Source organism: Heteronotia binoei, chromosome 1, assembly GCF_032191835.1.
Source record: "Heteronotia binoei isolate CCM8104 ecotype False Entrance Well chromosome 1, APGP_CSIRO_Hbin_v1, whole genome shotgun sequence".
NCBI lineage: Eukaryota > Metazoa > Chordata > Lepidosauria > Squamata > Gekkonidae > Heteronotia > Heteronotia binoei.
The window spans coordinates 12882749-12897310 of NC_083223.1; the positions used below are offsets into that span (position 1 = coordinate 12882749).

The 14562-nt window shown below is 51.3% G+C and overlaps 2 protein-coding genes across 2 annotated transcripts in view; one reads left to right on the top strand and one right to left on the bottom strand.

Annotated features, from left to right (window-relative positions):
- The window catches only part of MACROD2 (mono-ADP ribosylhydrolase 2), a 1708848-nt gene extending 1707195 nt beyond the window's left edge, over window positions 1-1653 (bottom strand). Inside the window, exon 1 of the mRNA XM_060230846.1 lies at window positions 1437-1653. Within this exon, the coding sequence (XP_060086829.1) occupies window positions 1437-1485 (49 nt within the window). The 5' untranslated portion in view covers window positions 1486-1653. The remainder of the gene's footprint in view (window positions 1-1436) is intronic.
- Window positions 1654-3218: 1565 nt separating this feature from the next.
- The window catches only part of SEL1L2 (SEL1L2 adaptor subunit of SYVN1 ubiquitin ligase), a 91790-nt gene continuing 80446 nt past the window's right edge, over window positions 3219-14562 (top strand). Inside the window, exons 1-2 of the mRNA XM_060257474.1 lie at window positions 3219-3311; window positions 8052-8386. Of these exons, the coding sequence (XP_060113457.1) occupies window positions 3219-3311; window positions 8052-8386 (428 nt within the window). The remainder of the gene's footprint in view (window positions 3312-8051; window positions 8387-14562) is intronic.

The following is a 14562-nucleotide window of genomic DNA, read 5'->3' on the forward strand; positions in this document are numbered from 1 at the left end:
AGAAAAAGGTGCCGTCCTAGTCCGGGCAAGGTCACCCTCCTGGCAAGATGAAGGGGACACCAAAGTAAAAAGAGGGAGGAAGGGGGGAGGTAAGAAGAGTTGGAGGGGAGGGAGGTAGTAAAGGGAGAGGAGAAGGTACGGGGAGAGGGAGGTATGGAGAGAGGGAGGGGTAAGGGGAGGGAGGTAAGAAGAGAGGGAGGGGTAAGGGGGAGAGGGAGGGGTGATAAGGAGAGAGCCAGGGGTAAGGGGAGAGAGGGGAGGCAGGTAAGGAGAGAGGGAGGGGAGGGTGATAAGGAGAGAGCCAGGGGTAAGGGGAGAGAGGGGAGGCAGGTAAGGAGAGAGGGAGGGGAGGGGGAGGAAAGTAAGGAGAGAGGGAGGGGGGGTGATAAGGAGAGAGCCAGGGGTAAGGGGAGAGAGGGGAGGCAAGTAAGGAGAGAGGGAGGGGAGGGGGAGGAAAGTAAGGAGAGAGGGAGGGGAGGGTGATAAGGAGAGAGCCAGGGGTAAGGGGAGAGAGGGGAGGCAAGTAAGGAGAGAGGGAGGGGAGGGAAGTAAGGAGAGAGGGAGGGGTAAGGGGGAGAGGGAGGGGAGGGTGATAAGGAGAGAGCCAGGGGTAAGGGGAGAGATGGGAGGCAGGTAAGGAGAGAGGGAGGGGAGGGGGAGGAAAGTAAGGAGAGAGGGAGGGGAGGGTGATAAGGAGAGAGCCAGGGGTAAGGGGAGAGAGGGGAGGCAGGTAAGGAGAGAGGGAGGGGAGGGGGAGGAAAGTAAGGAGAGAGGGAGGGGAGGGTGATAAGGAGAGAGCCAGGGGTAAGGGGAGAGAGAGAGGGGAGGGGAGGAAAGTAAGGAGAGAGGGAGGGGTAAGAGGAGAGGGAGGGGAGGTGGGAGGGGAGGAGGAAGGGGGAAGAGGGGGGACGAATGGGAAGGGTAAGGAGAGGGAGGGGAGGAGGGAGGGGGAGGAGGGGAGGCGGTAAGGAGAGAGGAAGGGAGAGGAGGTAAGAGGGGGGAGAGGGAGGGAGGTAAGGAGAGAGGGAGGGGAGGGAGAGGTAAGGAGAGGAGGAAGGGAGGGGAGGTAAGAGGGGGTAAGGAGAGGGGGGAGAGGGAGGGAGGTAAAGAGAGAGGGAGGGGAGAGAGAGGCAAGGTGGAGAGGTAAGGAGAGGAGGAAGGGAGGGGAGGAGAGGAGAGGGGGAAGAAGGGGAGGGGTAAGGAGAGGGAGGGGAGGAGGGAGAAAGGGGAGGAGAGAGAAGGGGGAGGGGAGGGAGGCGAGAGGGCGAGGCAGGGGGCATTGGGAGGGAGGCAGGAGGAGGGCAGCTCCGGGCCGCCCATCACCCCCCCCCCGCTACACCTGTCAAAACAACCTCCCCCCCCTGCAGGACCAGAGCGGCCCCCCGCCTGCCCGCCCGCGCGGGGAGCGCCGTGTCCCCTCCTCCCTGGCGGCTGACCTTTCTCCTCCCTCCAGCCCTTTTTCCGCTTGTGGCCGGCGGCGTCCATGGGGCTGTGGCTGGCGGCGGCTTTGAGGTGCAGGTTCCCCAGGTTCCTCACGGGCGGCGGGGCTGGCTGAGGCTGCGGGCTGAGGGGACCCTCCTCTCCTCTCCTCTCCTCTCCTTCCCCGGCGGGCGGCGCGCGTGAGGCAACTGGGTCCCGCCTCGCTCCAACCCGACAGCCGCCCCCGCCGCCGCCGCCCGCCTCCTTCCCCCCCAGCCCCCTCGCCCATTGGCCGCGCCGCACGCCGCTCCCGCCGCCCAGGCTCCGCCCGCCCGCCCGCGCTCGCGCCGCCCCCTCCCGCCCAACCGCCCGCAACTGCCGGCCGAGGGGGCGGGGCCGGCCGAGGAGTGACAGCGCCGAGCGCCCGCCCCCCAGGCGCACCAGCCTTCGCGCGACGCCTCCCCACGGGGTTTCCCTCCCCAGAGAATCCCAGAGTCGGGAGGAGGGACCTCCGGGCTCATCTAGTCCAGCCCCCTGCACAAGGCGGGTTAGTGGGAGCTGTCTCACACATTTTGAGCCTCCAGCTCACACATTCTCACCTTAGCTCAGGAAGGATGACTCCGGAGCACGCGCATTGATGCAGGAGTTCACCGCTTTGATGTCAGGAGCTCACAACTTTCACGCCAGCAGCTCACAAAGTAGAATTTTTGCTCACAAGACTCTGCAGCTTAGAGGGGACATTGCTCGCAAGTACCTCCCCCTAAGTTCACAGGATCCACCTTGCAGTCAGATGGCCATCCAGCCTCTGTTTAAAAACCTCCAAGGAAGGAGAGCCCACCACCTCCTGAGTTGGAAGGGACCCCCCAAGGCCATCTAGTCCAGCCCCCTGCACAAGGCTGGAAACTCACTAGTGCCTCCCCCTAAGTTCACAGGATCCGCATTGCTGTCACATGACCATCCAGCCTCTGTTTAAAAACCTCCAAGGAAGGAGAGCCCACCACCTCCTGAGTTGGAAGGGACCCCCAAGGCCATCTAGTCCAGCCCTCTGCACAAGGCAGGAAACTCACAAGTGCCTCCCCCTAAGTTCACAAGATCCGCATTGCTGTCAGATGGCCATCCAGCCTCTGCTTAAAAACCTCCAAGGAAGTAGAGCACTCCACCTCGAGTTGGAAGGGACCCCCAAGGTCATCTAGTCCAGCCCCCTGCACAAGGCAGGAAATTCACAAGTGCCTCCCCCTAAGTTCACAGGATCCGCATTGCTGTCAAATGGCCATCCAGCCTCTGCTTAAAAACCTCCAAAGAAGAAGAGCCCACCCCCTTCTGAATTGGAAGGGACCTCCAGGGTCATCTAGTCCAACCCCCTGCACAATGCAGGAAACCCACAAATACCTACCCCAAATTCACAGGATCTTCATTGCTGTCGGATGGCCATCCAGCCTCTGTTTAAAAACCTCCAAGAAAGGAGAGCCCACCACCTCCTGAGTTGGAAGGGACCTCCAGGGTCATCTAGTCCAACCCCCTGCACAAGGCAGGAAACTCAGGTATACCACTCCCCAGCCCAGTTCACTTCGGCCTAGGGTTACCCCGCTAATGCCATTAATGCCAGATAAAGAACCGCTAACGCCCGATAAAGAAACTGACAGATCGCCTCCATATTGTTGTGAGCATTGGTTCCAGATAATATGAAGTGAATTGATCAAGACGAAGGTCTACAACTGAAACACGGCTTTTTAAACCTAGGGAACGTGTTGTCATTTACACTTCATTATAAAGACGTTGCCTCAAGTGTTGAGTCTTCAATGTGCTGCAAAGTAGCTTTTGACATCGCAGACAACATCGTCATCCATCAGGAGAGGTCAAAGCACATCGACAAGGACTTTGCCCTCCTTGGAGTCTTTACTCTACATGGACTCTTCCCTGATGAAAAATGGCAAATGCTTTATTATCATTTTGATTTATAACTTTGGTTATGTACATTATATGTTATAAAATTCTATGAGATGTCCCTTCAATAGGGAGTCTTTAAAAAATTCTTTGTACTGAGCAAGTGCAGTATATTCTTGTAAATTTCACTGAAATTGACTTTTTGGTAGAGCACAGGTCTCCCCAGCTTCCTAACTTTACTGCGTTCTTCCCGTTTGGTTTGCTAATCACAAGGTGGGGGCAGGAGATCCCCCGGCTTGGAGCCCCCCCCCCTTTAGTGTCATCAGAAACGGGGGGAGGAAAATTTCTGCTGAGTGCTCCTTTATTCCCTATGGACACCGATTCTGATTATGAAGAATTAATCTGTGGGTATCTGGGACTCTGGGAAGGGTGTTTTGAGGTAGAGGCACCAAATTCACAGCATAGCATCAACACCCTCCAGGTTTGAAAAAGATTGGACCAGGGGGTCCAATTCTATGAGCCCCAAAAGAAGGTGCCCCTATCCTTCATTATTTCCAGGGTTGAAAAAGATCGGACCAGGGGGTCCAATTCTATGAGCCCCAAAAGAAGGTGCCCCTATCCTTCATTATTTCCAGTGGAGGGAAGGCATTTAAAAGGTGTGAAGTCCCTTGAAATGTGATGCCCGGAACCCCCATGCTTGTCACAGCCTTGGTCCTGGCTCCACCCCCAGTGTCTCCCGTCTCTATCCCCAAAGTCCCTAGATATTTCTTGAATTGATACTAAGCCTTGAGAGCCTCAGTGTAAAGCCTTAAATTGTTGATATGTGCACCTCTTGATAAAGATATTTATCGAAACGGGAAGTATAACGATGGAAATTCCACTGAGAACCTACTTTATGCACATTTGGAAAATCTGCTTTCATGCTACTCTTGAATATTGAACGTTCTTTACATATTCCTTGGAAGTCTGGGATTGTATTGGAACTCGGTGGTTTTTGTTATTCAGATTGCTTGGCAACGGCGTGCATGTTATAACATTTTGACTTTTCCCCACCAACGTTACCAGTGTTTTGTGTATTTTTAATGTGCTTGTGTCATTAAGTACAGTGTTTTCCTTGCAAAAGAAAACAACATCAGAGATTCTCTGCTTCTCACTTCAGAGCGCCGGTATTGGTCACAAGGTCTTCCATACACCACCACCACACCCCAAAAAACCCTGTGCCCATATAAAACTAGCGAGCCAGGCAAATCTGCACTCTTCCCCAACAGCACACTGGTGATTACAATTGGCATGCATAGCACCCTACACAACACACCCGTGCAAGTTCTTTGCAGGCACAGACACGCTTTCTTGTCTAGAATCACATTACCTGGCATTTGCCATACACCATGATGCCAGTCTAATAATCTAGACTGGAGCAAGGTATGGCAGAAGCCTTAGGGGCAAACTGGGGATTTGCGCATCAAGAAGATATTGGATTTATATCCCGCCCTATACTCTGAATCTCAGAGTCTCAGAGCGGTCACAATCTCCTTTGCCTTCCCCCTCCCCCACAACTGACACCTTGTGAGGTAGGTGAGGCTGAGAGAGCTCTTACAGCAGCTGCACTTTCAAGGACAACTCTGTGAGAGCTATGGCTGACCCAAGGCCATTCCAGCAGGTGCAAGTGGAGGAGTGGGGAATCAAACCCGGTTCTCCCAGATAAGAGTCCGCGCACTTAACCACTGCACCAAACTGGCTCAAGGAAGATGATAGATCAAGTAGTTGAAGAAATAAGCAGGGACTCCTATTTATAATATTTTATTAAGTTTCTATGTTATACATTATATTAACTAAATGATACAATAATTTGCTTTTAAATGATTGCATATAGCATTTGATGAGTACAAGATCAACAAATGCTCCATGTTAATTCTATTTTACAAAAGTTAAAATAAATTGTTAACAAAAATGTAATATCTTTACGATACCTGGAGTCTCCGATTGAAGATTTAAATATTCCAGTATTGGAAACTATATTGCCCCAAAATCTGTTAGAGTGTCTGTAGTAGTTATAGATTTAATTTTATCATTAAGTTTAGCCATTATATATATTTTCCAAATATTTTTGTGCCGCAAAGACTAATAGTAAGATTTTTTTTCTGTTTCTTAATTACTTGCTAGAATATTTCTAGCTGCATAAAAAAAATAATATTTTTGAATCATTTTGATTTTCAATTTTTCAATTTATACCCCACTCTATCCCGCAAGCGGGGTTAGTTGTTTTATGTTCCAACCTTAAATTTAAAAGCAATGACTCTGGAGAGACATTTATTTGTTGTCCAGTTACATTCTGAATTTCTTTTAATACTCTTCTCCAAAAGGATCGTATTTTTTTGGAGATTCTATCCAGCAATGTACATATGTACCAATTCCCTTGCGATTTCTCCAGCAGTATGTTAAGAGAGCAGTGACAGGCAAACTCCTACACTGGCAAAAATTCCGTTAGATTTTAGGGTTCTGCTGGACTCTTTACTGTTTTCTAATGCAGAAGACATATACTTTTTGGTTTAAAAAAAAAAAAAACCTGCACGCATGTTCTGTTGGAACTATGCCATTCCAGGCCTGTTTTCTCTGGCTGCACATTAAAAAAAGAAACACACAAAAGCCCCGTCAGACTACTTTGGCCACTAGAGGTCATCACTGCCCCCTTCCAGACCTTTAGGCAACCCGCAGAAGGAGCCTGCCACAGCCCCTCCCCCGGTCTACTTGCCCGACGCCTTCAGCTTCCCTTCCCTCGCAACCAATAATGCTTACAAATAAATTGGGGGAGGGGAGATGATAGGCAGATGATGATGGCGGAGATGAGAGAGAGAGAAAAATGGAGGGATAGATGGATAGCTAGATGGATGGATGGATGGATGGATGGATGGATAGATAGATAGACAGACAGATGATGGACAAAGAGGGATAGCTAGAGGGATATAGAGAAAGAGGAATGCACAGATGGAGGCAGGCAGGGAGAGATTATTAATGATAGGTAGGTAGGTAGGCAGAGAGAGAGAGACAGAGAGTTAGAGAGATGATAGAGGGGGGGAAAGATAGAGGGAGGGAGGGATAGACAGACAGAAAGAAAGACAGTGGGGAATAGATAGAGATAGGAATAGATAGATGGAGGGAGGCAGAGATGGATAATTGAAAGATAAGATAGAAAGACATAATGATAGCTAGGTAGGCAGAGACAGACATATAGGCAGAGAGTTAGAGAGATGATAGACAGAGGGGAGATAGACAGAGGGAGCGAGGGATAGACAGACAGGAAGACAGTGGGGGATAGATAGAGAGAGAGAGGAATAGATAGATGGAGGGAGGCAGAGATTATTGATTGAAAGATAAGATAGAAAGGTAGATAACGATAGCTAGCTAGGTAAGCAGAGACAGGCATATAGGCAGAGAGCTAGAGAGATGATAGACAGAGGGGGGATAGAGGAAAGGATAGACAGATAGACAGACAGCAGGGGATAGATAGAGGGATAGAGAGAAAGAGGAATAGATAGATGGAGGCAGGCAGGGAGAGAGAGATTATTAATGATAGCTAGGTAGGTAGGCAGAGAGAGAGACAGACAGAGAGTTAGAGAGATGATAGACAGAGGGGGGATAGATAGAGGGAGGGAGGGATAGACAGATAGCGGGGGATAGATAGAGGGATAGAGAGAAAGAGGAATAGATAGATGGAGGCAGGCAGGGAGAGAGAGAGAGATTATTAATGATAGCTGGGTGGGTAGGCAAAGAGAGACAGAGAGTTAGAGAGATGATAGACAGAGGGGGGATAGAGGGAGGGAGGGATAGACAGACAGAAAGACAGTGGGGGATAGATAGAGAGAGATAGGAACAGATAGTTGGAGGGAGGCAGAGACCAATAATTGATTGAAAGATAAGATAGAAAGGTAATGGTAGCTAGCTAGGTAAGCAGAGACAGACATATGAGCAGAGAGCTAGAGAGATGATAGACAGAGGGGGGATAGAGAGAGATAGGACTAGAGAGACGGAGGGTGGGAGGGACAGATAGATGAAAGATAAATGATTGATAGATTAGATAGAAAGGTAGATGGCAGGCAGGCAGGCAGGTGGAGAGAGATGATAGACTAGGGTTGCCAATCCCTAGGTGGGGGCAGGGGATCCCCCGGTTTGGAGACCCTCCCCCTGCTTCAGGGTCATCAGAAAGCAGGGGGAGGGGAGGGAAATGTCTGCTGGGAACTCTATTATTCCCTATGGAGATTTATTTCCATAGAAAATCATGGAGAATTGATCCACGGGTATCTGGGGCTCGGGGGGGGGCTGTTTTGGGGGGTAGAGGCACCAAATTTTCAGTATAGCATCTAGTGCCTCTCCCCAAAATACCCCCCAAGTTTCAAAAAGATTGGACCAGGAGGTCCAATTCTATGAGCCCCAAAAGAAGGTGCCCCTATCCTTCACTTATCTCCTATGGAAGGAATTGAAAAGGTGTGCCGTCCCTTTAAATGTGATGGCCAGAACTCCCTTTGGAGTTCAATTATGCTTGTCACAGCCTTGATCTTGGCTCCACCCTTAATGTCTCTTGGCTCCACCCCCAAAGTCTCCTGGCTCCACCCCCAAAGTCCCCAGATATTTCTTGAAATGGACTTGGCAACCCTATGATAGACAGACAAACAGCCAGAGGGGTGGGTGCGTTCATTCACACTGCATTAAGCAATGCGTTTGGCGACTAGAGTTTTGCTGTTCTTACCCAGGGAACCCCCAGTTGCAAAACTCATTCATTAGCGTGGCGAGACCGCATCGCTCAAAACAAGCTGCTCCCCATTGGCACGCGCGACTCGCCACGCCCTCCCTCCCAGGCTTCCCTTCCGGGTCGGAGGTCAGGCGTGGCCCGAGAGACCCGATTGGCCGGCTGCTCCTGGCAACGGTCGCTGGGCAACGGCGTGGGGGGCCGAGCCTGGCACGGCGGCGGGAGGGAAGGAGGCGGCAGCCCTGCAAAGTGGGCCGCCGGGCCAGCGCGGAGCGGCGGGGGCGATGAAGGCGGTGCTGGTGGCGCTGGCGTTGAGCCCCTTCTGGGTCGCCGTGCACAGTAGGTGGCTCCCGGGAGGTCTCCCGGAACGGCAGGCAAAGGCTGCTTCCTCCCGAGGGGCGGGGCTCCAGCGCGGGCACGCCCACCCCACCCCTTCCTTTTCTCGGCTCCAGGAGTGGCTCCAGGAATTGGCAACCCACCCCCCTGGAGAAAAGGGAGGCTTGGGAGGAGGGACTCTGGGGCATTGTACCCCGCTGAAGTCACCCTCTGCTTACACTAAACCTCTCCTCCTTTGCATGCCAGCCTGTAGGTGGGACCTGGAGACTCCCCCTGGAACCACAGGACATCTCCACATTACAGAGATCGGTCCCCCTGGAGAAAAGGGAAGCCTGGGAGGGGGGGACTCTGGGGCATTGTACACCGCTGAAGTCACCCTCTGCTTACTCTAAACCTCTTCCTCCTTTGCATGCCAGCCTGCAGGTGGGACCTGGAGACTCCCCCTGGAACCACAGGACATCTCCACATTACAGAGATCGGTCCCCCTGGAGAAAAGGGAGGCCTGGGAGGGGGGACCGTGGGGCATTGTACCCCGCTGAAGTCACCCTCTGCTTACTCTAAACCTCTCCCTCCTTTGCATGCCAGCCTCCAGGTGGGACCTGGAGATCTCCTGGAATCACAGCACATCTCCAGACTGCATAGATCAGTTACCCTGGAGAAAAGGGAGGCTTGGGAGGGGGGAGTCTGGGGCTTTATTCCCTCACTGAAGTCACCCTCTGCTTACTCTAAACCTCTCCCTCCTTTACATGCCAGCCTCCAGGTGGGACCTGGAGACTCCCCCTGGAACCACAAGACATCTCCACATTACAGAGATCAGTCCCCCTGGAGAAAAGGGAGGCCTGGGAGGGGGGACCGTGGGGCATTGTACCCCGCTGAAGTCACCCTCTGCTTACTCTAAACCTCTCCCTCCTTTGCATGCCAGCCTCCAGGTGGGACCTGGAGATCTCCTGGAATCACAGCACATCTCCAGACTGCATAGATCAGTTACCCTGGAGAAAAGGGAGGCTTGGGAGGGGGGAGTCTGGGGCTTTATTCCCTCGCTGAAGTCACCCTCTGCTTACTCTAAACCTCTCCCTCCTTTGCATGCCAGCCTCCAGGTGGGACCTGGAGACTCCCCCTGGAACCACAGGACATCTCCACATTACAGAGATCGGTCCCCCTGGAGAAAAGGGAGGCCTGGGAGGGGGGGACCGTGGGGGCATTGTACCCCGCTGAAGTCACCCTCTGCTTACTCTAAACCTCTCCCTCCTTTGCATGCCAGCCTTCAGGTGGGACCTGGAGATCTCCTGGAATCACAGCACATCTCCAGACTGCATAGATCAGTTCCCCTGGAGAAAAGGGAGGTTTGCGAGGGGGGAGTCTGGGGCACTGTACCCCCCTGAGCTCACTCTCTACTATAAACCTTTCCCTCCTATGGCAACTTGTGTCCCCAAAAAGCCAAAACAGAAACATGGTTAAACATTGTTGTGTGCTCACCGTGCAACTGTTGTGGCGTAGCTATCACGCAGGCCTATTGTTATTGTATATACTATTACGTTGTCCCAAAGGGCAGTGAACCAAGATCGCAACCCCTACCAAAAGCAACAATAAAACGACAATAGGCAACACTTTTCTATTAAAGTGAAACAGGGTTATCATATTTTGAAAAAAACAAAAAAGGGGATATTTCCCCATGGACTGCTTAGAACCAGGGATCACTGTAACAAATCTAATTTTAAAAACCCTGTCTATTTAAGGTGTGTTCTATTCCTATTTAACTAGGAGTATTCCAGACCTTCCAACCCAAACCCAGGACATTTTTTATCTGTTTTTTAAAAAAACAGCCTAAAAGAGGACGGACATGAAAGAAAGAGGATACGTCTGGTAACCCCAATTGAAAGATGGTAACACAGCAACGAATGCATACAACTCTCTCCGAGTCTGTACAAAACCTTTGCAGTCTCCCTGAACTTCTCAGCACCAGAAAAAATGTAAAGGTTCAAAATTAAGTTCAGGAACATAAAAGCACAGAATTGAACGTCCTTGGAAGGGACTACCACAGAAGGGGTGCCAGCGTGTTCCCTCTGAGTTAGTGTGAGCTAGCTCACAGGTTTTGAGCCTCCAGCTCACAGATTTTTGTCTTAGCTCAAGAAACGTGGCCCCAGAACAAACTAATTTATGCAGTAGCCAAACGGCTCACTCACAGCTTTAATGCCAGTAGCTCACAAAGCAGAAGACTCCACAGCTTAGAGGAGGGTGGCCAAACTGCGGGTCAGGAGCCATATGTGGCTTTTTCACACGCATTATGCGATTCTCAAAGCCCTCACCGCCCCGTCGGCTGGCTTGGAGAAGGCATTTCTCTCTTTAAGTCACTTCTCCAAACTAGAGGCAGCATTGGGCCACTGTTGAAAAGGCCCTGCTCTGCGCCATGGCCACTCTGACCACAAATAAGACAAGGACAGAAGGAGGGCCTGCTCTGTTGAGCTCTCTGTCATCGAGGAGGAGTGTAGATGACACAGTAGCCCACGTTTTTAAAACATTGCCATTGTCACCATCATCTAATGTGAAAGGACGCCTGCTGAACCACAAGAGAACTCATAGGCTCTTCAATCCAGACAAAGAAACAGTGAAAAGTTATCTCTGCCTTCCGGGGTGGAATTCTAGCTGGAGCTCCTTTGTATATGAGGCCACACACCCCTGATGTAGCCAGTCCTCCAAGAAGCTTACAGTAGGCCCTGTAAGAAGAACCCTGTAAACTCCAGGAGGATTGGCTCCAGGGGGGTGTAGCCTAATATGCAAAGGAGCTCCTGCTAGAATTCCACCCCTGTCTGCCTTACAGCTGAGTTCTGCCATTCAAAGATGAAGATATTAGATTTATATCCCACCCTCCACTCTGAATCTCAGAGCGGCTTACAATCTCCCATATCTTCTTCCCCCACAACAGACACCCTGTGAGGTGGGTGGGGCTGAGAGAAGCTGCCCTTTCGAGGGCAAACCTCTGCCAGAGCTATGGCTGACCCAAGGCCATTCCAGCAGCTGCAAGTGGAGGACTGGAGAATCAAGCCCGGTTCTTCCAGATAAGAGTCCACACACTTCACCACTGCACCAAACAGGCTCTCTTTTCAATGATGCCTCCTTTGCAATTTTAATGATCCCTCCTTGCAATTTCAATAGAAGTTGCCCTGCCTGGAATGGCTAAGAGTAGCCTGATCTCATTGGATCTCCAAAGCTAAGCAGAGTCAGCCCTGGTTAGAACTTGGATGGGAGACCAGACCAAGGAAGTCCAGGGTGGGCAAAGACAAACCTCTCCTGCCCTGACTTGGATGGCCCAGGCTAGCCCAACCTCGCCAGATCTCAGAAGCGAAGCAAGGTCAGCCCCAGTTAGTACTTGGGCAGAGAACCACCAAGGAAGCCCAAGGTTACTTCATAGAGGCAAACCAGCTCTGAACGTCTCTTGCCTTGGAAAAGCCAACAAAGTTGCCAGAAATCGGCTGCCACTCGATGACAAAACAACAAAAGCTATGCAACATGCCCAGAGGTGGAGGTCCCAGACTAACCTGATCTCATCAGAGCTTGGAGAAGCTAAGCGGAGTCAGCCACGGATGACACCGGAATGGGAGACCACCGAGGAAGTCCAGGGTTCCTGTGCAGAGGCAAGAAAAGGCAAACCACCTCTGAAGTTCTCTTGCCTCGAAAACCCTTCTGGGTCACCGTAAGTTTAAAAAAAAGATTAAGGAATTGTCTCCATCCTGCCTCCCTTAGCCTGGCGGTCCTTTCCCCCTTCTGATCTCCTTGCCTGCCTGGTCTCCTTGCGCTGAGGACTAAGTCTGTGAGGTCACAGAGAGCTTGTGTTGTCAGGGAGGGTCACTAGCTTAGTTGCCTTGGTTTCCTTTTTTAAAGCACTGCATAATTTGGGGCCACCTTGACCTGGATGGTCCAGGTTAGCCTAATCTCATGAGATCTCAGAAGCTAAGCAGGGTCAGGCCTGATCTGTACTTGGAAGGGAGACCACCAAAGGAGTCCAGGGTTAGTATTTGGATGGGAGACCACCAAAGGAGTCCAGGGTTAGTATTTGGGTGGGAGATCACCAAAGTAGTCCAGGGTTAGTATTTGGGTGGGAGACCACCAAAGAAGTCCAGGGTTAGTATTTGGATGGGAGACCACCAAAGAAGTCCAGGGTTAGTATTTGGGTGGGAGACCACCAAAGTAGTCCAGGGTTAGTATTTGGGTGGGAGACCACCAAAGTAGTCCAGGGTTAGTATTTGGGTGGGAGACCACCAAAGAAGTCCAGGGTTAGTATTTGGGTGGGAGACCACCAAAGTAGTCCAGGGTTAGTATTTGGGTGGGAGACCACCAAAGAAGTCCAGGGTTAGTATTTGGATGGGAAACCACCAAAGAAGTCCAGGGTTAGTATTTGGATGGGAGATCACCAAAGGAGTCCAGGGTTAGTATTTGGATGGGAGATCACCAAAGAAGTTCAGGGTTAGTATTTGGATGGGAGACCACCAAAGAAGTCCAGGGTTAGTATTTGGGTGGGAGACCACCAAAGTAGTCCAGGGTTAGTATTTGGGTGGGAGACCACCAAAGAAGTCCAGGGTTAGTATTAGGGATGTGGAAATTTTTTTTGGAATTTTACGGATTCGGAAGTATACAGGAAAAGAAAATTTGGAATCCCATATATTTCTGAAGTCCGTAGTCGGAATAGCCGCATATACGGTAGATGCACAGCTATTTCCGAATATACGGCCCCATTATACCCTATGTGCCATTGAAATCAATGGCAAATAGGGTATATTTGAAGCCACCTGGAGGGGAGGGGGTTTGAGGGAGAGTCCCCAAATTTGCAGGGGACCTGCAGGGGACTCTCCCCTACAACCCCCCCCCCCAAGTCCCAAAAAGATTGGGCCAGGGGATTCCATTCCAGGGGCACCCAAAGAGGGTGCCCCTATTCCACTATTATACCCTATGGGCCATTGAAATCAATGGCAACATAGGGCATAATTAGAGGCTACTGGGGGGCAGGAGGTTTGAGGGAGAGCCCCAAAAACTGCAGGGAACCCGCAGGGGACTCTCCCCTACAAAACCCCCAAGTCCCAAAAAGATTGGGCCATGGGGTCCCTGTCTTTGGGCTCCCCAAAAGGCCCATTGCCAACAATGATGGGGAAAGCCCAATTAGCCACTTCCTCCACTATAATTGCTGTGGGGAAAGTTGCTCTGGCCAGAGGAGGGTTTGAGGGAGAGGCCCCAAAACTGCATGGCAGCTTCAAGGGGACTCCCCAGCATGAAACCCCCCTGGCCCAAAAAGACTGCATCCATCTGTGGGCACCCCAAAAGGAACACTGCTCCCATGGTGAGAAAAAACCAATTAGAGCCACTTCCTCACTATAATTGTCGTGGGAAAAGTGGCTCTGGGGAGCAGGAGGTTTTGAGGAGAGCCCCCCAAACTGCTGTGCAGCTTCAGGGCACTGTCCCACACAAAACCCACAAGGCCCAAAAAAAAATTGGACCAGGGGGTCCAATTCCTGCTGCACCCAAAGCCAAACCTAACTTCACACCAGAGAATCTCTGTAGGACCCAAATGCACTACATCCCGCTATCTACTCTATGAACCCTGCAGGCCTGGAAGCAATATAAACCCAGTTGCCAACATCACCACCACACAAAACACAATCTGCTCAAGGTTTGCTCTGCAGACCTGGCTGCAGCAAACCCAGATGCCAGCTCTCCAGCCCTGCCCCAAACAACACAGGGAGAGCTGGCCAACCACAACAAGCATGCTGGCTCTGGGTCTCTCACCCAGGTGCCAGCTTCCCTGCCACAGAACACACAATCTGCAGATGCCAGCTCTCCAGCCCTGCCCCAAACAATTTCAAAAAACACAATCCCTAAAAACACCCTTATTAGTGGGGCAGCCTATTTAGTGGCCCTAGCCAAACCAAAAGCACACTCAGACTCCAAAAATCACTCTATAAAAACATGAAAGTGACCCAGCCTACACACACCCTCACCAACCCCCACACTAACCAGAGGTAATTTAAAAAAACCAAAACAAAACGAGCACAATCAGAAAAGGCCAAGCAACTCAACTGTTTAAAAAGTGGCCTTTTCACCAATAAGAAACCTCAGGCTAAATCAGTCAACAACACCCCCCACCCCTAAAACCAGAACCAGGAAAAGGGGGACAAAAGTGGCCTTTTAAA